At 35.5% G+C, this 23,002-nt stretch overlaps 1 protein-coding gene across 2 annotated transcripts in view; it reads left to right on the forward strand.

Annotated features, from left to right (window-relative positions):
- The window catches only part of SEMA5A (semaphorin 5A), a 313,297-nt gene that overhangs the window by 193,031 nt on the left and 97,264 nt on the right, over nt 1-23,002 (forward strand). For both annotated transcript variants that reach the window (XM_031062762.1, XM_031062763.1), the window contains 2 exons: nt 886-1,021; nt 4,347-4,551. In XM_031062762.1, the coding sequence (XP_030918622.1) occupies nt 886-1,021; nt 4,347-4,551 (341 nt within the window). The remainder of the gene's footprint in view (nt 1-885; nt 1,022-4,346; nt 4,552-23,002) is intronic.

Consider the following 23,002-nt stretch of genomic DNA (forward strand, 5'->3'; position numbering starts at 1 on the left):
GACACAGAGGCTGCATGCAGGGGGGAGGCGATGGCTCAGAACTGAGAGGGTTCAGTTTTGGAGACCCCCCGGCCCCAGGGGGTAGACAAGTATGGGGGGGACAAGAGGTCCCGAGAGTGAGAGGAAACTGTGCTTTTTTTGGAACTGGTCAAAGCACCCTTAAAAGGATAACCCTTGAAGCAGCTCTGTTCCTTGTCCAGTGGTGAGAGCGCTGGGCATGCAAGGAAGAGGTCACCATGGCCCCAAGAAGGACTCCTCTCCTCTTGATGGACTGGAATTGAGTATTTACAGGGTGATGGATGGAGAGTTGAAATTTGGAAGATGTATTGGAAATGTGGTGGGGGGGAGGAGGAAATGCTTTTTGTGGAGTTTTCATTTTCCAGGTGTGTGTGTGTGGGGGTGTTTTTTTTCCTTTTGTAGTTTAGTTAATAAACTTTTTTTTCTAAGGTAGAGGCCTGCTTTGCTTATTTCCTGGTCACATCTCACAGCAAACACCAGGGAAGTATATTTTCATGGGGCACTGGCATTGTGCCAGTGTCAAACCATGACAGGAAGAAACTTCATTAGTCCCTGAGAATACTATCATCCTGAACTTTGTACCTAGAAAAGAGGTGTCTCATGGTATTAGAACAGCAGCACAAAGTAGGAAGTTCTGAGTTTTTCCCCACACCAGCTTCTTGGTAAGGCTGACAAATATTCTAAATGCAATGACTATGCTAAATCAGTTCATAATTTATCATTATCTTGAGATATCATCTCCTGCCTGATCATATCTGCTTCATTAATTACTTGAAGGATTGAAGAGTTATTGCCTTTTGATTTATTTTTCAGCAATTTGACTTCTTAGTGTTATTACATAGGTTAATGTATTTATTTCTTTTGCAGGAACAGCATAGCAGCCTCAGCAGTTTGTGTTTTCAATCTGAGTGCCATAACTCATGCCTTTAATGGACCCTTCAAATACCAGGAGAACTCTCGCTCTGCTTGGCTTCCATATCCTAATCCTAACCCTAATTTTCAGGTATGGATATGTGGGAGAAGGACAATATTTTATGTGAGCTTTCCTCAAAGTACTGTATGGTTCATAAATTATAAATCCAGTTTTTCACTATATTGTAGCCTAAGACCCTAAAAAAAATTATAAATTTTAAAAAGTGCTTTGAAGAGCCCCTTATTTAAACATATTTGATTTTAATTTTATCCTTCCACAAAAATATTTGGGCTGAAAAACAGATGTACTTTGAAGGGTAGGAGAAAAATGGCTTGACTTCAATCTTCTGTCAAAATAAAACACTATGGTTGTCTGTCAGGGTGACATTAACTCCTGTCTGAAGTATGATCAAACTACTAATCTCTTTTACATTGTATTTGTGCAATTAGGACTTAAAAAATGGAACAGTGTCTGGCAGAAAAAAGGAAGTGAGAGGGAGGTGGTAAAGGAGGAGTGGTCAGAATTTTATATATTTTTATGTGCAAGGTGGTTCACACTCCCTGAAGAGTCAGATTAAAAGAATTTGTGATATCTTCTTCCCCTCATTTGAACTTGTTTGCCTCAGAGAGTGTAATAATGTGCAGCTGTCTGACAGTGTAAAACCAGTTAGTCCAAGGTGGGTCATTTAGAGGAACTCTGCAAAAAGAAAGGGGTATTTCAGTAAGCACATATGCATTGTTTTCATCTTTTTCATAGTCACCACTCCTACCAGGACAATTTTAATGAGTGTGCTTCTTGCAAGAGATATGGAAGGAAAAGCAGCATTAATGTTGTGATTAACAACAATAGCTTTTCATCAAGGTATTTAAGTGTAGTCACCTCTATCCACCTTTCACCCTCACTTAATCTCAATGCAATTTCACAAGTTCACTTCTGTTCCTGGGAGGACCTTACCTAGCTTGTAAGAGTCATAAGATCTTTGCTAGCATGAAAAAGAATCACCCACTGGGGATGGTAGGTACTTTTAATTACTTCCGGATCTATACAAATGAAGAAAAATGAGGCATAGATTACAGGCTAGAGCCATGTTACCTTTCCTAAGCAGTATGTTTGTCATCAGGCAAGTAACAAGACTCTAAGTATGCCAGAAGCTTGCACAAGTGGGCTGTATTTGTATGCAGCTTTTCTCCTGTTGTAGAAATACTTGTATTGTCAAAATAGTGATAGGAAGAGGGTCTAAGAGAGGCTAAATTTTTGAAGGAGAAAGCCTGATAAAATGCTTGTATTTAAAAATCCTATCACCTTTCTTACTAGGTAAGCACATCCAATAAAACTTATTAAACTCTCCCTACAAACTTTGCATTAATGTGGTGTTAATTATTGTGAGAGCAGGCCATACTGGATGGTACTTACAAAGAAAGATGACAGCCTGATGGCTGTGTAAAAACAGTTTAGGTCTCTGCTGTACTGTTAGTGCATGTCTCCAAGTCCCAGCCAAGACAGGTGTTGAAATTTATTTCTTAGATGGCCTGGCTGATTTTAATGCAGCTGGTACTTCATCCAATTTACAAGAATAGTGACAACAGTTGTATCATATCTCACTGAGCCACAAACAGCTTTGAAGGCAGAGCTAGTGTTAAAAGCTGTAATGTGGCCTTTTACAACGCAATATTGAAGGCAATTGATGTCAACTGATCTCTAGGTATCTCTAACATCCAACTTCTCTTCTTTTGCTGATGCTGCTTTTTATTCCCTTGAATAACTTTCTGCTACATTTCTGGCTCCATAACTGCAGCAGTGATGCATGCTAGAAGCTAGTCTAATGCTTAGAGATTTAACCATTTTTTGTGACTTTGTGACTTTAGAGTACACACCTCACATGGATGAGATTTATTCATTGACTGCATCATCTGTTTCCTTCCGAGAAATTACTTTTATTTGGTAGAGTAGTTATGATAAAGGATCAGAAGTTCTGTTTGTGTAGTCCCTGAAGTAAATTTATCCTCTGAGTATTCACCTACTCAGTAGCCTCAGACAAAAGTCTGTGATTTGAAGGAATACTACTGCTATGTAGATATAGTAACATCAGACATTATGTTTCCAAGGCTGGTTTATATTAATGAATTATTTTCCATTTTAGAATACTATTGGAGTCCCAGTTTTGGGGAGCATCGTTTTTTTCAGAGATCATTGCTTTTCTCTTTAGACAGGTCAATGTCTTATCATAAGGACCAAGGACCATTTGCATTTCAGAGTGCTATGGCTATTGAGTTGGAATTTTTCCTGCTTGATAGATCCAGAGAACTTCTTTGGTGTGGTTTATTTTTTTCGCTGGTCTGACATACAGAGCAAGTAACTGTTTCCTGACAGTTGCTAATTTATCATTCTTCGTCATCTGATCTCCCATTATGAAATACTTTGTTTGACTTTTTTAGCATTTGTGGATTTGGAACAATAACTCATTTTTGGATTGAGAACATGGTAATAATAAAAAAAAAAAAAACTGACACTGTTTTGCTCATACTGTAATTCATGGCATAGTTTATGACATAGTAAAGCAGAATGAAAATGGTGACTTAGTTATGCCTTTCATGTCACCCAAATATTTGATAAATGTTGTGAAGTAGTGCTTTACTTCTGTGATGCATTTTTGCCTGAGTAAACATGTAAATGTTTATATATTCCCATGCATTAACAAGTTTTCTCTTTTGTGTTCTCGGTTGAACACAAATATGTTGTAATTAACTCCCAGTTATTTTGCTTTGTTTATTTGTGTTTGAAACTTGTCCATGCAACTAGTGGAATTTTTCATGTAAGAAAAGAGCACAGTTTTCATATTTAAAATATGGTCAATTTTAAAGAAAAAAAAAGTCTTTGCTGTGGATAGTATTTATATAGGCCTCTAGCCTGTCCATTTTTGCTACTTAAGATGGAGTCCTAAGAAGCTTCTAGAATACGTGTTGTACTGTCACCTGGGATTCCTGTCAGACCCTGGCTGTGGTAGGTCATGGGGTTTCCTTGGAAAATTTGTTATGATTTTGGCACTGAGCTCTGTGAAAAATTATAAAGAAAACTAGTCAGAAAATAATTTGGTTTTTTGAATGGTATTTTTTCTCTTTCCTGCCCTTTGAACATAGGATATAGCAAAATATTTCCATAATCCACTTGTGCTGGTCAGTCTGGTGCTCTTTCATATTGTTTAGAATTAGAGAGCCTCCATAGTACTGCCTCAGGAAAACTGAGCTCCCTGAGTCCTTGGACAGCCTGGTTAGTACCAAAATGGGACCTCAAAGTCAAATTCCACATTGCCATTACGAGATATGCTCTTGCTTTTATTTTCTCGTGCTGTAAATCAGAGGGTAAATATATTGTTATTGTTGGCACATAGAGTCATGCTATGTTTCTGTCTTTACAGTGTGGCACCATGGACCAGGGCTTGTATGTAAATCTGACTGAGAGAAATCTTCAAGATGCACAAAAATTCTTCTTAATGCATGAAGTTGTTCAACCAGTTATTCCAATTCCTTACTTCATGGAAGACAACAGCCGTTTTTCCCATGTGGTTGTGGATGTTGTGCAGGGCAAGGACATGCTTTTCCATATCATCTATCTTGCCACAGGTATGAATCTTCCTTGCTGGGATAACTGCAAAAGTTTGCGAGGTCTTTGGGTTTTAATGCTCTGTTAATTACTTATGAAATATGTGTACAGCACCTTGAGCATCGACTTTTGACACAATCACCTGTCTATCTTCTACCTTTTCTGAATAGATCAATTTAGCCACTACAATGTCTTTTATGTCATTTTGTGAGCTCCAGTTTTGGTGTCTGCTTCCTATTCTCTTTGAAGCTGTGAAGCTTGTAAATCAAATCAAGTGTTGGAAATTCTACCAACAGGACTTCCAAAGTTTCACCATCTTTTGTTCCATTTACTTAATTAAAGGGACAAAGTTAAGGGCCCAAGACAAGATGGTTTAGGACTCTGATAGACAAGTAACTTTGTAAATATCAAATACAACTACTCTTTCTATTTCTGAATTTTTTGCTCAAATATATTTTATTAAATTTCGTTTTCATCTCATTTTTAAGATATTCATTATGCAGTTTTATACTCTGCCTCACTGTTTGCCCATTTATTTGTGAACTTAGCATGGAAAGAAAAACAACCCTCCACCTTGTAATGCCTTTGTTGGAGCTATTGCCTTCGTGGTTCAAAATTTCAATCTTCTTAAAAATAATGAGGGTGTTGGAGAACTGTTTTGCAGCACAAAGGCGTCCTCAGCTGAGACTGAAATACTAAATTGGACTAAGATGTTTAAAGCCTCAAGGCATCAAACTTAGGATAGTTCTTAAGTACTTGGGTTTATGTGCATTAGTAGGGAATAGTTCATCAAAGCAATGGTTTGTTAATGTTCAGTTTGTCTCATTGTCCTCTTTGAAAGCTAGGCAGTAACAGAAAAGCTTTTGATAGGTTAAAATATGCTTGGATTTGACCAGTTCTAGTCAAAACAGCCTGTTGGTTGGTAAATCAGGGCATTTTAAGTGAAATCATGCCAATGATAAGTGGTGTTTGTATTGTAGAGGTGTCCTGACCAAACCTGAATTACATATACATGCACTGAATTGATTCTATATGAAGAGACTGTCACTACATTGTGGTATATTTTCATTATTTACAGTCTTGGAAGCACCAAGAATAATGACTTTTGTCATAATTCTGATTGTCTTTAGTTTTCAGTTTCCCATGGTGTGTTACCATTTACATTTGAGTCAGCAAGTGAGGATCTAAAATTTTACGCTTCATGGTTCATTAATAAATTGTGTTCAGGAGTGATTCTGTGTTCTTTTTGTGCTGCCAAAAAATAGATACTGCTCCTAAGCTCCTTGTGATGTATGCTTGTCTTTCATTCTTCTCTGTATGTCTGGTTCTGATCATTCATGGAAGCAGGGTACTTATCTTAGCTGGATCTTTAGTCTAAACTCTGCACATGCTTTCCTGTAAGTGGACAGTGTATGTTTTATAAATGTGAGAAAGCATATGATAAAACCCCCATTATATTCTTGCAGTTCTCTTGACGTAGTCAGTTCTATTTCACATGTATTTCACTGAATCACAGTGGATTTTGTTAACATTCCTTCTACCCCAGTGAGGTGTAAGTGTTAAGACTTATTTTCTAAGAAATACTAATACTCACTTTTGGTACAGAAGGTAATTGTACCTTCTTATTGTACTTTCTGCTACCTCTAAGAAAGTGCATTCAACTCTGATGTAAGTTGTGCCAGTATGCAATTTGCACTTAGCAGTGTGAAGCAGGATGGATCCAAACCATGCTGTGAGAGATGTACACCACATAACTTTCGTAGTTATAATTAATTCCAATGTTCTCCAAAATTTGTCTTTTAAAATGCACAAAGCTTCAGTGGAGAAGTACGCATACAGATTGGATTTAATAAAAATGAATGTTCTGCTGTCTTTGTTGTTCAAAGCAAAAATCCCATTTTTTGAAACAGATGGCCAATAGTTAAGATAACGTTCTTTCTCTCACCTACCCAACCTGTTTTTAGAATACAAATATTACAGGGGAGAATGACCCTGGAAGTGTAAATGTATAGTCTAATTTGATTAAACCTTAAATAGACGTAGTATTACTGATGTGGTGTTACTTTAGGAGAGACTGCGAGTAAGCAAACAAATGCATTAATCTGCTGAGTCAACAGTCTTCATTTCCTAAACCTTTGCCAAATCATCATTCTGCTGGGAGATTCTGATGTGCTAGGGCTTAACAGCTACTGCTTATATAAAATATATGCTTTGGTACTTTGGAGAAACATCTTAATCTTTCACTGTACTGAATTCTTAACACAGAATGAAGGGATATATCAATTCCTGCACATTTTGTGCTGCTGGCTTTAGGCAAGAAGAAATCCCTGGAACAATTTTCCATTATTTAAAAAGGAAGATCAAGGAAAGCATGCATGGATGAACTAAAGCATTCATGGTGTTCTGAGCTAAAAAACATCTATAACAATACATGAAATGTAGAGCAAGCTATAGAAACACTAAATATCCTTAAAACTCTCTAAGTTTGAAAGGCCTATTTCTTCATAAAAAATTATAATCCAATCCATATATCATAGTTTGTTTCCCTCCCTTTTGTCCCTTCTCCCCTATCTTCATGTTTCTTTTTTCCATTTTATTTCTTCCTGTTGGGTTTTTTCAGAATAAGATGCTGCAGCAAGAGCAGGTAGCCCTTATTCAGATGACTTTTCCCAAATATATTTATTTACTCAAATGAATAAGAAAATTATTAGATATAGTGTCTAGTTTAAGTACATTATGAACATATAATAAACTTGAGAGTTCAGAAAAGGTAATACTTGCATTATCTGGTGAAAAACTTTAAAGGCCATCCTTAAAACCTGCTTGGTGAAAAAACTCCCGTGTTTTTTTTCTGTTCCTCAATCCCACTGCCCAGAGAATGTCCCCTCTGTATCCTGAGTAGAAGTGGTATATGCCCAGTGGTAGATCTCAGTTATTGGGATTTATAGTACAGCATTGATGAAATTCGGGTATGACTGACCTAGAAAGAGAATATGAAACCTGAAGCATGATTTATTGTTGGCTACATTGCCTGTATCTAAAGAGTGAATTGTTCACTGAAGTGAGCCACAATTTTTATGCCATAAATCCAGGTTTTATCTGAGGCTTAAAGGTCACTGGAGGACATTACAACAGGTTTCCAAGAAGTTCTAAAAATTGCAGGTAGCAATGCTGAGAATAATGACAAAAAGAATTCTGATAGAAAAACATACAGCAATTAAAATGAACAAGTAGAGAGGTTTCATAAAGAAATTTCAAAAGAATTTTTTGGAAAATGCAGATAGAATTTTCATACGTTGGCCTTTAGAAGCATTGAAACAGGTGGTAAATCTCCACAAATGTAACATTTTTTTCCCATGAAGCCCTGAAACTGTAGATTATACAGAAACTAGTCCCAGTCCAATAAAGAGATTTGGAAGTTTGCTTGAAACTCAGTTTGGGAATGCCATCATAACAGTTTGTATTTCTTCTGTTTGTCTTACTAGATGGGAGTAAACTGATGCAAAGTACTCCCTGATATGATTCCTCTGTGATTTTTGTTACAGTTCTATCTTGTAAATTTTCATTTGTAATCAGTACACTTCATTTTTTTCTAGGAAACAACCCAAGGTCTTAGCAAGAAAAAAAGTTGTGTGTGTTCTTACTTAAAAGTCTCTGATGAAATATTGTCATTTTCCTGGCAGACTACAGCTTCTGATCAAAGTGTGGAGCTTTCACAGTTCAATACAGATGGTGTCAGAATATATGTAGTATCTGTGCAGTTGCCATCCTGGAAGTTATAAGCAAAAATGTGTGCTTATATATGTTTCATACATGGCAAAGAGAGCAACAAAGATTAAGTTGGCTGCATTTTTTTCAATTTGGTGCTATTCCTGATTGCATTATCTTAAGTGCATTGAGGTTCTTGGAAGTAATCTGTAGGTAATTTCTGTAGAAAGGAGATAGAGACATTTCATCTCAGTTAAGAACCACTTTCTTTGTCTAGAAATTACAATATGAATGCAATAACAATAAGGACCAAAGTAGTTGTTATTCGAGTCAGAAGTCAACTGTGAAAGTAATAAGTAGTCTATTTGCATGTATTTATCCTTTCTAGCTCAAAACCAGAAACAGTGGAATCAGAGTACAGATGGATAATGGGCATATACACTGTGGCACACACTTGTCACTTTTTTAAAACCATTTTTCTTTTGTTGTTACAGAAAACACAGTTGTTTTGTTTTTTATGCCTTTGCATGACAAAGGTATAGTGTGCTTTTACAGGGTTGTAAAGAACCCTTGAAGTGGCTTTAAAACGATTTACCTGTAAGTTGTTGCCTTCTGGCCTTATGCAATGCCATTTCAAGTGCCTTGAAGGAAGGATACTCATCAGTTACTTTGACTGGGAAAGGTGGTGCGTGTTGGAAGACACCAGTGCTGACAGCAATGTGATGATCTTCAACATTTGTTTCAAAAAGTCAAACAGGGAGCCATAAAATTAATAACCTTACTCTCTTCCGCTTTTGCAGTGACACCTATTTCTGATAAAGGAAAACCCTAGCTGAACTAACAGTTTGTTTATATTGTTAATCTTTTCAAGAAAAAGATCTCTGCAAAGTTCTAAAAAAAGATGTAAAAGATTGCATTGTTTTGTCTTTGAAGAGTCTAATGATCACTCTGGGATTTATCCTAGCTTTTCTAAGAAGGCTTACTGTATATTTCTGCTAGCATATTTATGTTATTTTCCATGTAGAATATATCTAAAGGCAAAGAAGGATAATGCAAAACTTTGTTTTTTTTCTATGTAATTTAACAAAAGAAATGTTGATTTTTCCCTGTCTTATGTATTGTGTTATCCATACTGGGCTAAGTGATTTTAAAATGGTACTAAATGAGAGTGGCTACATCTAAAATCAGGGCTACAGAGTTATAAATTATACTGTGTGGCTCCAGAGGATCAAACTGGGCATTTAAACTGTCCAGCAGTACTGCTTTCCCTTGGCTTTATCACTGTGTATAGAGATGAATCATTCTGCCAGATCCAGTTGGTGAGCTTTCTTAATAAATAGATGGCTCTAACTAGAGCTGGTTAAATTATTCATTGACAGCAATTTATATGTGAGAATTGCAGCCCTTTATTTGGTTCACAAATTACACAGCACTTATTTGTACTCATTTTTTGTTATTATAATCAACCCATAAATAGGTCATGATTTTGATTAGTTTGTTGCTGCTATTTGCTCATAGAGTTTGTTCATATTTTAGTTATCAGGTTCATGAATTGTCTGCTGCAAGTAGATGGTGTTCTGTTTTCTCAAGGGACAAATTTAACTAGGAGAAGCCCTTTTTTCTGTCCACAAATTATCATTATGTCTTTATAATTGCCCAGCTCTGTCAGATAAAGACTATAAATAAATGTCCGAAGAACATACGGTGTGTGCACTTCTGTGCTGCCACTGGAAATCAGAATTGCTGCAAGAAGAACCTACTGGCTGAAGAACAGCTGGCTCTGCTTGCATGGGAGTGAGATTAATGTGTGGGCCAGGGAGGGAAACAGATTGTAAAGAGCTGGAGACAAAGTCTCAACCTTCCATTAAAAAATAACAGCTCCTCTTTGTCATAGTGATGCTGAGCTTTCAAATCCTGTTTGACTACTTTGTAAACTTAGAATGGCCAAGTAGCCCTTCCTTCTTCCTTTTTTTTTTTTTTTTTTTGGAAATATCACTTCTGAAGAAGAAGCTAGACTTGACAACTCCTATGTTCATTTGTTGTTAGGTAATTCTAATGCAGAAAATATGAAGCTGTGAGCAAGAGAGGTGAGAGGTATCTTACATGAGGCTCAGTGTTCTCCAGCTGTCTTCAAAGCTAAGATCTGTTGTGATCTCTGCCTACCTTCAAAACTCTCATTTTGCCCCAGTAGGTGAACTGCCAGTCAACAGGCTTGGTCTTAATTTTGGAAACAGTGTTGGAATTAGTCTTATTTTGTGGAGGAATTTGATCTTTGTACCAACTGTGTAGCCCTTCTGTGAATACACAGTACTCAGGACTCTTCCTGAGAGATGTGAGCAAGAAATTTTCCCTTTGAATGGATTTGATTTTTTCACATGTTGCTGAATCTCCTTTAGAATATTCTGCAGGGCCTTTTACTTTAAGAAAAAAACCCTTTCTTTTAAGGTGGACATGCATAGGAGTGATTCGATAAACCCATGCCAACCAAAGAAGAGAGTGAAATAGTTAGATCATGGGAAGAAAGAAAAGTTTGAACCTTACATGCAACTCAACTTCGACCCTAAAAATCCCTAAGTTGGATGACAAGTATTTTTCCATGATATACACAAGATTTAGTGTGAGCTGTAAGGAAAACAGTCATTAAATAGGATATTCTACTGAACTCCTGTTTTTGTTGATGTTTACAAGCTTCTTCATTCTGCATAATTTTTCCTGGTAAACCTCAATTAATCCAGAGATTTACAACTAAGCATTTACAAGCAGTGGCACTAATAATCATTGTGATTTTTTTCCCCTTGCTCTGGCCATAGGACGTGGCAAATCTTAACCAGCTAAAGAATTTCTCAGTAAAAGATATGCCTTACTTACTTTGTTATGTGTCTTGTAAGTCATCAAAATGTGAAGATGCTGGATTATATTATTTTGTGATATTTGTGTGAAGTATCCTGTAACCTGCAGGTTGTATCACAAAAGATGGATTATGTTCCATGCATTTTACTTTAATCAAGTCGCCGTGTAAAAGTCATAATATTTGGAGCAAAGAGTTACTTGTTTACAGATTAATTCTTCTAATTTTTAGGGGTTTTTTATTTTTATTTCTTATCCCATAAACTTTGGAAATTTGGTTCGATGGCTACATACCTTTAGGAGGAATAACGATGACTGCAACCAGAATAGTGGTTACATCACTTTCCTAGGAAATACACAAAGATTTTCAACCAACAATCTCTGTAAGACTTTCTGTTTATTGCCAGATGTCCTGGCTCCTAGACCATTATATAAAGAATATAATGTAATATGATTGTATGTGTTGCATACCGTTGCTATGTACGGTGGCTATGGCTACTTTAATGTAGTAGGGAGAGTAATGAGATTAACAACTTCTGGTGAGAGGTTCTGAGATTTTCTCTAATTCCAGCTTTTTTTTGTTTCTTGTCCATTTAAATTCTTACTTAGTACTATTACAAAACAAAATCAGCATCATTCTTTCCTCCTCTATTTCTCAGCAAAAGCTGTGTTTTACACTGAAATTGCTGCTGAGGGTCTATATAGATGTATGTACTGGATTTGACTAATCTAGGGACTGAGGCACAGGGGCATGGGCTATGCAAACTACAAATAAATTTGAGTAGAGGACAGTTCCTGGAACTTCCTCTTCAGTCAAGTTGGTGATGCTTCTGGATCTGCACAGTAGTCAGTTGTCTTTCTGACACTTCCAGTAAAAATAACTGTATATGACTTGATTAAGAAATCAGGCAAGATATGTTGTGGGTTATTATCTGACAAATAGTTTTCTCCACTTGTACATCTAAATGCTTCTTTGATCTGGGCACTGAAAAATTTATTCAGTAGGAAAGCACTATCATATTCATAGCATGTGTTGGGTCCTACAAGGTATTTATTGTTTTGGTGATACAAAGTAAGGCAATAAAAAATAATAGGAGTGGTAAGCACTCCCTTTCCAGTCAGATCCAATCAGAGTTTATATATCTCAACTTTGGAAGACTGGCAGGGATCCAGTGCTTCTATTGAATAGTAATTTTTTCCTTTGAGCACAGTGTGGCATTCTTAACTGCTGCTCTGTGTCAGATATCAAGCCTTAAATCCCACAAACCACTTCATCTTGTGATTAATATCTATATTTATTACCTACTCTACTACTTTAGTTAGAGGTTATACAACTCTTGAGACGTGCTCATCTCCATTATCTGAGAAGCCCTGTCCTACACATTGATTAAACATTTTAGAAGATCCCTTCAAAATTTGAAGTTTTCTCTTCATGAGAATTTTATGGGAAGTTAATATAGACTTCTTTGTTTGTTTCGTAGTCAATTTCAGCAACCAGTAACAACCTTATAGTTTTATTTGTCTTTTTAGAATCCAGGATATTTCAATTGCATGTCTCTTGAGAAATGTCATGTTTCCCATTTAGAGCCATAAGAACTCTTTTGTCTTCTTTGCTTCAGGGCTTCATGTTTTGTGTGTGTGTGTGTGTCATTTTTAGTGCAGTAAAAGCTAGATTTTGCCAAAACAAAAAAAGGGACTATAATTTCAGTATACTGCCAAATGGGCATTCTCTGGGATAGGTGTTATTCACGTCTAGCTCTTTGGAAATAAAAGCATGTTGTCAGTCACAGTCTTCTCAGCTAGTTGTATCTGCCTAGCTTGTCCTAGTTTGTCTGGAAGTACAAACTAGGTAACTCACTGTCTACTAAGTACAGCCTGAAGTACAGCCCTAAGCAGTCCTTTCATAATCATTTCTTCTGATAGTGTTGTTTTGAAAGAAGGATTCATGTCCAACAGACCAAAACATTTGAGACTTCTGAAGACATCTGATGGTACTGATAGTCTCATAGCACATGCTCACAGGTCAGTGTGCATATTGGCAGCATCTGTTTGATTCAGATGTAGTAATAAATGCACAAGCAACACTGATAAATATGCACCTTTTGTTTTGTCTGTAGGTTTAGTCCCCCAAAATGGTCTCGGTATTCTATGTAATGCTGAATCTGACATTGTTGAAATCCATTCCTTTTCTAAGCTGGAAGAATGTGTCTTTTTATATGCCAAGTTATTTTAGTGTGATGCAGGACAAAAAAAATGTTTTACTGGCCTTCTTTGAGGATGCTTGCATCATTTTTCGTGATTCTTGTATTTATTTTTATTACTGAGTACTTTTTTAGACAGAACTTGAGTAATTTAAATAAGAATTCAAAATGAGAACATTGTTTGGTAAAATCAAGAAATGTTTGCTCGATGTTGTTACAAATCATGCTTTGATCTACATAGCCTACTTGACATTTCCTGACACCTCCCCATGGAAAAAAACGAAAAAGAGTGTGAGATACTAGAGCCAAGCTTGAAATTCTCATCCATCATGTCTTTGCCAAGTCCTGAGAAACAGCTTTTTTTCCCCCAACTCATTAAAGCCTCATCTGAAGATTTTATGCTGTAGTTTTAACCATATCCTCTCTGCTTAAATTGCATCTCTTAAACCAGTGGCAATAATTAAAGTATTGTTATTCACATTTTAATATAGCTTCCTGGAGGGGTTAGAAATGGTGATACCCTGTACAGGGACATGATCAAGTAACCATGCATTGAGAAAACTGGGTACATTTCTCAGGGATTATTCTCTGCAGTAAACACATCAGCACAGGAGAGGAGGGTCAGTCTGATGCTGACATCATCTGGATGGCAGCAACATTTGTGGGGGGTATGTAGTGCTGAGGTTTAATTCCTCATAATGTTCAGAGTTCAAAGCCATTCCTTGCACCTCATTGTTGAAAGATTGATCCAGGAGAGAAGGGCCTGCTGTGGATGTGGAGGAGCCCTCCCAAATGCACTCACTGGCACTGTTTTAATGTGCATGCAGAGCACACAGCTCCTGTGGCCATGCAGTTATCAAACCAAGTTGGCAGAGAATTCAGCTAGAGAGATTGTGCCTTGTTCCCTGCTCCAAGGACTATTAAATATTTTTCCAATGTCTTTTTTAATTAAGCAGTAACTTCACAAAAAATCCCTAAGGACATGGAAGACACCTATTCCTTGCAGGGCATTAAAAAAAGAAAATCATGATTTTTCTTGGCTGCAACTGAGACTTTTCTGTCTTTGGTTCAACTGTCTCCTATATACTGAGGGAGAATAAAGTAACTACCTGTCGCTGGTTTTGAATTTGTCATGGAATCAAATCAGTGGCCGAGCAAACAGCATAACAAAAGAAGTTTCAGTAGGGAAATGTACCTGTTAAAATATTTGTGATTAGATATTGTTATAGTTAAATGAAACAGGAAGTGAAGTTTCAAGTTTTATTTAATTTCACTTTAGGTGGTGTTATTGTTCAGTATACTGTTCTTTCATAGTTTCACACATGAAATCTATAGAAAAAAAGTTGACAATTAAATCCAGATTTCACAAGTCCCCAAATTCTTTAATAAAAAAGTTTGCTTAATATATATTATGCTTTATTTATTCTTTACTAAAACTTTTATAATTTAAAAATACTTAGATGAGATTGCAAATAAAATATAGATAAGATACCCCTTCATAAAGTCTTAAAAATAGACAATTATTTACCTCATCAACTAAAAGGAATGTATCACAGAATGAAACATTAATAAATGTTTTCTTATCAGTTATAGTCTGTTAAGAAACTGTGGCTGCCCCAGCATTTGCTTATAAGTATTCTACAGACACATGTTACTTCTAAGTGGAGTGCATGAACTCTTATGGGTACATCAATCTTCAACACAGACAAAATGTTATGAATTTCTATCTCAGCTCTAAGGCACATCTTTGGCAAGCTGAAAAATCTCCAAGATTGGAAATAGAAGTGGTAGATAAAGATGGGTCAATGAGCATAATTCATTAAATATATATATATATATATATATATCTATATATATATACTGAGATTGTTGAAATTAACTTTTTTGGTTAGGCAAGAAAAAACATCTGATCTAGATCTAGGAAGGGTAAAACTTTGCCACTAGAGTATAGGAGAATCCATCTAATAATCTGAGATAGTTTCATTTTCTTTGAAAGAAACAGACATAAAGATTTTTGAATGAGTTTGATTGGAGCTGGATTTAAATTCCAATTTGAAGCATGAAATGACTGCTGAGAAATGGTACACAAGTTGCCCTATTTCCTAAACTTTTTTGATTCATTGGAAATCCTACAAGTGGAAAGGTTATTTGTACCAATTTGTAATGTTTTACTTAATGGAGTGGTGGATACTGTCTCTGCTAAAAGCAGGTATTTAACTCTTTGCATGGTAGCTACTGGAAGAAAGCTTTGCTAATTCAACTGCAAACTGACTATATCCTTGATCCTTTTGAGACACTATAACACATGGGAATTTAATCTGAAAGGGACAGAAGTATTCTAAAAATTGTTGACTGTTTACAAACTTTTCCTCTGGAGAACAGTTTCCTAAAGAGAGGATTGAGATGGTGATTCTCTGGCTTTCCATTGATAGATACATTCCAAAATTGTTCTATTTTCAAATGGAAACAAAATTTTCAGAATTTTATTTTACTTTTTCTAGAGAGGGAATTTGTTCTGCAATCATTATTGGACGGCATATGTTATTAATTTGTATGTTCTTTCTCTCCTCCCAGACAAATGACTTCGAAGGAAGGTCTTTATTTTTTTAATAACCAGTACCTAGATCAACACTTTTTTATTCAAAAGGTTCTTAAAGTCAATAGTTCAAATTTCTGTTAGAAAGGATAGCCCATAAATATTCCCTTCATAAAATAAATCTATATTAAATTTTGACATATAACCATGAGAAAGTCCTCTAGTTGAAGAGATATGACTGAATCTCTCTTGGAATAGCCACTGGGGCATTAAGAAGTTGCTAATAATTTTAGGAGGTATGCAAATAGGTTTTGGTTAAAATTGCTCCTTTCAGATTCTTAGTTGTGGATAAATGACTTAAATTCTCTCCCCTGCATGGATGTCTGGGGATGTGTAATAGACCATCAGACCTCCTGTGTTGACAAGCATTATCAAAAATGTATCTCATTTCAGTGTTGATTTAAAATATTTTCCAATACTATAAGGAAGAACATCAATATTTACTTGAAATACAATAAGAAAGAGGGAATACAAAGGAATCAGAGCCAAAGATAAAGAACATAAATCTAAAATATTATGTGTGCTTGATTTTTGTAGAGTATCATTCAAAACTGCTGTCGTTGCATCCAAGAATTGAAAAACAAAACTGCACCAGATTGCAGAAATACTTGGGGTCTTACCCAGATAAGAATAATTTAATATAGAGTTTTTCTGTGTTTTTCTTCTACTGCTTCCAAAGCTCTCTTCTGAGAAAGAGTCAAACCTTTCCCATTTCCTAAGTTAAGCAGCTATTTGGTGTTTGAAACAATTAATACACTAAACACTGTGTGGTATAGCTGTTTGTATATAATTTAAAATTAGCTTTTAATAAATATATTAAATTATGCACATACCTTTTTAACACTTCTTTTTTCTCCTTTCTAGTTGCCAAGACACTGGACAACTGAATGTCCCATTTTAAGATTGCTATTTATTGCATATAGCTTGACACAGAGCAGGAAATTTTATTTCATTTGTAGTTGCTTTTTCTTAAATTTAAGGTCTTAGCTTCCCTGCTAATTTTTGTTAACTTCTCTGTCTAATAAATTGCCAACAGAGCAGCAATGACCATGGACTTTCCTAAAAGCTTTTAAGCTGTAAAATTCAATGCTGTTATATGGCCAAAGATCCTTAGATTTTTGTTGTTCTCTAGCAATAGCAGTACTACGTACACAACCTCTGAAATGCAAAGCCCTTTGATATTGAGCATGGGGAAAGAATGAGTTTAAATTCTGGAATGATAAAAAAATGACACACCCTGTTTTTCTTCCTGTAACACACCTGGAACAGAGATGTTTTTATGCCTGTATTTTACTTCACATGGGGGCAAAAACTCCAACACCAAAAATATTCATGATTTTGTACTAAGGTCTCACATGAACAAAGTGCAAGATTTTTCAAGTCCCAGAATGTGGCATTTTTAATTTTTTTTTTTTAAATTGCACCAGTAATTTAATTTAGTGAAATTTAATTAGATGTCAATGAGCAATGATTTATGAGTTTTCCACGTCACTTGCATACTTTTTTTCCTTCAAGTATCCTGTAATGGAGTAAGAAAAACTAAAATACCTGAATAATGGAAAGCTTAATCTTTTCTATTTCCTGCAAGTGATGGCACAGAGGGTAACCAAGATTTTGTGTAGCCATTTTGGTGTTTAAAAATAAATCTCAGTATCAATCAGGCAGAACAATTTGCAACATTTCTCAGGGAAATGCAACAAAATGATTTTTTTCTATTTACAGCTACAGTATGTCATAGAAGGTTTTGTTATACAGTTACATAATTGTTTTTTTGATCTGATAAATACCCTTTATATCTTAATTTCTCTTAATATCCACCATTGCCTTGTTGTCATCACAATGATAATGGCCTGTAATAGTATGAAAATCACAGTGGTTTATTGTTTAAATGATTCATAAACTTATCCCATTTCATTCTCTGTTAAGCCCACAAAACAGAACATTCAGATTTTTAACCTCCATTTTTGTCTGATAGTCATAGAAAAATCACATTTATATATTTTATTACACCATCAAAATATATTAAAAGTAGAAAAAAAGAATAAATTAACTATCACACTAATCAGGTGGTTCAAACAGGTTTTAGATGGAGAGACAAACATAAAACAACTCTGAAAAGAAAGAAAAATTAGAAAAAAATAATTAAAATCTGCATCTTGATGAAGCATCACAATTACATAATCATTTTGAAATTCACTCTTTTCCCTAAAGAATTAATGAACATACATATAAAAATATATTTAAAAACTTAAATTAAAGTTGTAAGTTAAGGTCATAATTTTAAAATCAAACTATATTATTTTCGCTTTCTGAATCATTGTAGAAGTACAATGCTTACCTATAGTATATATTTCATTTTTAAAGAAGAGTAAATGTTCTATCCATCACTTATCCTTTAGACTGGAGCATGATTAAAAAATGTATTCTTGTATTTCAAGTATAAGTTTGTATCCCAGAAACCTGAAGGTAAAAAAAAAAAGAAGTTACAGAGCATGGTTGTATTATCTTGTCTTCTAAACACACCCTTGCTTTAAACCTAATTGTACCCCACCCCCATGTGTAAAAACAGATAATAGCCAAGGCTTTAATTATCCATGCTCTACTGATGATTTAACTAATTTTAAAGTTATTTTTAGAAAGGATGGAGAAGAGTAGGATTTAAACCCCATCGCATTCTGTGTACCATATGTATATTTTTTGATGTTACACAGATTGCTAAATCATAAGTCCTGGGCTTCCCCTTTTTAGGCTGAACCAGCTGCTGCTTTTGCTGTTCCTGCATCTTTTTTTCTGTGTCGAGTGCACTAAAGCCCTTATGCAACCTAATACTTTCTGTTCATTGGAATGATTTTCTGCTGTTAGCCAAATGCACATTCTACTTCACAGCAGGGCTTTTTCCAGTTCCTCTGGTGGAGGAAAGAATATATTGATGATACGTTTTTTCATGGTGGCTGAATGGTTATAAATCACCTTGCACATTCTTTGATTTTTTTGCTATTGTACATTCGATTAATCAGTTTTATATTTGGTATTTCAATTTATTATTCTGAAAGACCTCTGCCTTGAAGATTACTCTAATGCCCTATTTTTTTGTTGTTGTTTAAATGGTGTTTAATACAAATATTATATGATTATTATAACCAGTGTTTATATGTACATATGGATATTAATTACAAGATGTTTAGCATTAACAGATTTTTTTTCCTTTAATTTAAACAGTCTTTATACTGTCTCAATGCTTTTATTGTTCAATGGGAAAAATTATTTGTATACAACTAATACTATGCAAAACCAGTGTGTAATCGATAAAATTAACGTACTTACTGAATATAATTTTCCAAAGTCTATTTCAAATTAGACTTCTTGAAAATATAAATAATTCATTCATATTTTTTTCAGCTACACTTTAAAATGTATTCTCTCAAATCTGCATCTATTAAACTCCCTAGTCATTGTGCTGCCAGATTGTTAAGTTTATCAATGAGTCTGTTTTCACGTGTTATGACATAGAGAGTAGAGCATTTCTTGCACAGGTGTTATCTTATTCAAGTCTAGCTGCAAGCATCTCCTGAAGTTGCAAATGATGCTTTAGCATTTGTGTGTTCTGTTGACTTTCCATCACACTGACCCCATCCTTTCCGTCTGATTAAGATGTGTTATTATTCTGAGGAATGTTTTGTGGGAATTTTGAAAAACAATCCCATAGTTACATTGACAGTTTATAATTTACAGTAGGTTTTGCTGTTTCTTGAGGTTTTTCTTGATATATGTAAGGAGATTTTTGGATTTGTAAAGGCACCCTTTTGTGCTCAAAAAGTACAGGAATGTTTGTTCCGTCCTAAGTATAGGCATACAGCTGTCCTGAAGAGATATTTGTGACTATTAAAAGTTTATTTTGCTTTCAACTCATTTAGTTTAGAAGACAGCAGTGATTTTAGCTACATTAATGAAATACGATACTGTAGGCTTCTCTTCTGAAAACCATTGGTTTGGATTCTGTCTCTGGTTCAGTTGGATTCTGGTGCTGGTTCAGTTGCTTTCTGGAGACTGACCCACTGTCCAAGTTATTATGGCAAGAGTTAAGATTGGAAGTCCTTCCCTCTCAAAAAGGAATAAGTAGAGATTTTTTCTCGTCTTTTGAAGAAGTGAAATGCACTGACTTCTATACTGCCTTGTGATGATTTGTTTGCTCGAAGAAAGCAGCAATATTTTGTAAACATAAGAGCTCATGTAAATATTTATTCTTCTCTATAGCAAGAATTCACTAAAGCTTCCTTGAGTGGTTTTATTTCTGTTAGGAAACTCAGGGAATTACGAATTTATTAGTTTGTTGCATCTGCTGTTTGCTTTGTATGTTCATTTTCTGTTTCGTTTTGCCGGTACCACCAAAGATGTTGTAATGATTCCAACTGCACTCTTGCAGTGTTTTCCATTTCTGGCTATGATTTACACCTCTTACATCTTAAAATTATTTTTTGCTTTTAGAAATCATCCTTTCATTTTGTCCAATTATAATTTTGTTATTTACAGACTTTGTTGCCTCCAAGCATGTTCTCTAAAACACTGTCTCAGGTTCTCCATGCAGTTCTTCATCGTACCCTACACATTACATAGCAATATTTCAACAAGAATTTTTCTCTTCATTCCCAGTGATTAGATTTCTAATGTTCAGTTGCTGGTTTTGCAATCTCTTTAAAACTACTGCAGTGCAAAGCACATTATTTACTCATTCTGGCCAATGTCATTATCCTTTACTACTCCTCTATATAGTTGGCCATCCTTAAAAAAAGGCTGTTGGATATCTGGATCTATCCCAGTATGTCTTGCTTACAGTCAGGATGCAAAGATGCCATTCATTTGAATTCTTAAATAGCTGTTAGGCTCTGGCTTGACATTTGTGATGAAACTGCAGCTTTCCCTGTGTCTGGGGCCATAAAGTTGCATCCATTAAGTTGCTCTGTGGTTGGTTACTAGCCTTCTCAGCTGTTTCTTGGCCGAAGGGGACGCTTAGTTTGATTATAAAACTAAATATTCACTTGAAAGGTTATGACAGGTCTGAAAAACTCTGTCCTAGAGCCATGTTCCAGACTTATTTTTTCCCTACTTTTTTTTACACCCTATTTGGCTTAGCAACTGTGGTGTGAAAATGGCCAGACAGACAACACTTCTGAAGATGGAACTTCTACAAGTTCCTTAGGAAATCTGCACTCTTTGTTGGAGGCCGTGCATAATGTTGCAAACATTGTAGTAGATTTGGAAACAGTGGAGCAAAATACCTGGCTTTTAAAAGCAGTGGAATCACTGGCTATGATTTTCCACTGTAAGAAGTCTGATATAGCCATGTTGCATGCTAGTATATTTTAAGGACGTTGATAGCTACACACCCTACCTATGCACCATAGACAGGTGAACAAAACACAAATTAAATCTGTGCGTGTCTCAAAGTTGTGGAATGAAACCAGATCCTCACCCTAGTTTGACTTCCCAGGTAGTCCTTGCAAAGTCAAAGTCATACGCAGTAGGAATTTAAGGCAGAGAAAATAGGTTGCAGAAGTCAGAAGCAGGGGAGTTTATTGAGGCAGATCTCAGGTAACATTCTATTCCTTTTTGTTGAGTTTGCATATGGCCCACATTGCTCCTGAGAAGAGCAGTGTTTCTTCCTGATAATCTATGGGATCTCAGGAACTGTTTCTTTAATTGAAGCTCAGTCAGTTGTGACTTTCAACATTTCTGAGTGCTGATCCTCTTAGACAACAAACGAAAAAGGAATGGTTTGGGAGATGCTGAAAGAGAGCAAAAGGAAATATGAGGAATGAAGAATGTATGCCAAGATAAGAAGGAAGAACAAGAACAATGACAGATGTCTTTGGGAAGGCATTAGTGCTGCAGTTCTCAAAGTGAGAATATTTTATTTCTTTCTGGGGTGGTGTGCTGCTGTAACCATGATCTCCAGGTCATACACTTGAATAAAAAGAACTGTAAGTTTGCCATCTATAATCAATGAGCCACATGAAACAGAAAGTATTTGTGTTTGATCATATTCTCCTGTCCAAAGCTGTATTTCCAAATTGAATGTGTTTGTAGGCATAGGGGAGGGAGGCCTGCAGTCATGTGTTTTTTCTTCTCCTGAGGAAGGTGGCGGCAAATGATTCAGTCTGTAGATGCCAGACCCAGCACAGTGGTAGGAAGAAAGATTAGTCTGTAGAAGAATGCATGTGTACCTGATTTTTGTCTCTTGCAGGAAAACTGGGACAAGCCAAGTACAATGTGTCATGAATCATACTGAATTGATTGTCTGCCAGTTAAGCATGTGATATAGAGCTGCACTGACTGATCTATAAGGCAATAACAATTAATTTACATCTGTACAATGATCTCACTGTTCCTTCTTAGTACATTTTTCCAGCTTTTATGCTCAAAAGAAAATCATTCCTCTTTCACTCAGTAATTAACAGTGTTGTGGTTTAACCCCAGCCAGCCTTCATGTACCACAGAGCCCCTCACTCACCCATCTCCCCTCCCCTCAGCAGGGAGGACAATTAATTCTACCTCAGCCAAAACAGGGACATACAGGCACTGAAATTTTGGGACAAGTCTCAAACCATATTTTGACCGTGGAACTTGCTACAATTATAGTCAAGATTTTGCATCCAGTAATCATCAGTGGAAACACTGCTTGTTATGTTGTTGAGCTGAGCTGGTTGTTGCTTAATTGTGGGGCAGAACTGACTGTTGGCAACAATTTAATTAGGTTTTTGAATATGTCTGTTTTAGATTGTTTGGGAAAAAAGTAATCATCAAATTAGATATTTTAATATCGAAAAGGTTAATAAAAATTAAAATTGTAGTTTACTGGAAGTTTTTTTCCTAAAAAATGATCAAGCATGTTTATATCAAAAGAAGGAGAAAATTGTAAACAGGTGCATGAAGTGATTATATTAAAACCCGAGAGGCTAGGCAGATGATTTTAACATGCATACCTGATTTGGTATGATCAAAATTTTTCTATGGACTAAGAGGAATCCATTTTATACACTGAGCTAATAATTTATGGTTTATCTAATTCATTTTGACTGTTTAATAGAATTAAATAATATTATGTAATGTTTGTTATATCTT

Source organism: Geospiza fortis, unplaced genomic scaffold (genome assembly GCF_000277835.1).
Source record: "Geospiza fortis unplaced genomic scaffold, GeoFor_1.0 scaffold64, whole genome shotgun sequence".
NCBI classification, from domain to species: domain Eukaryota; kingdom Metazoa; phylum Chordata; class Aves; order Passeriformes; family Thraupidae; genus Geospiza; species Geospiza fortis.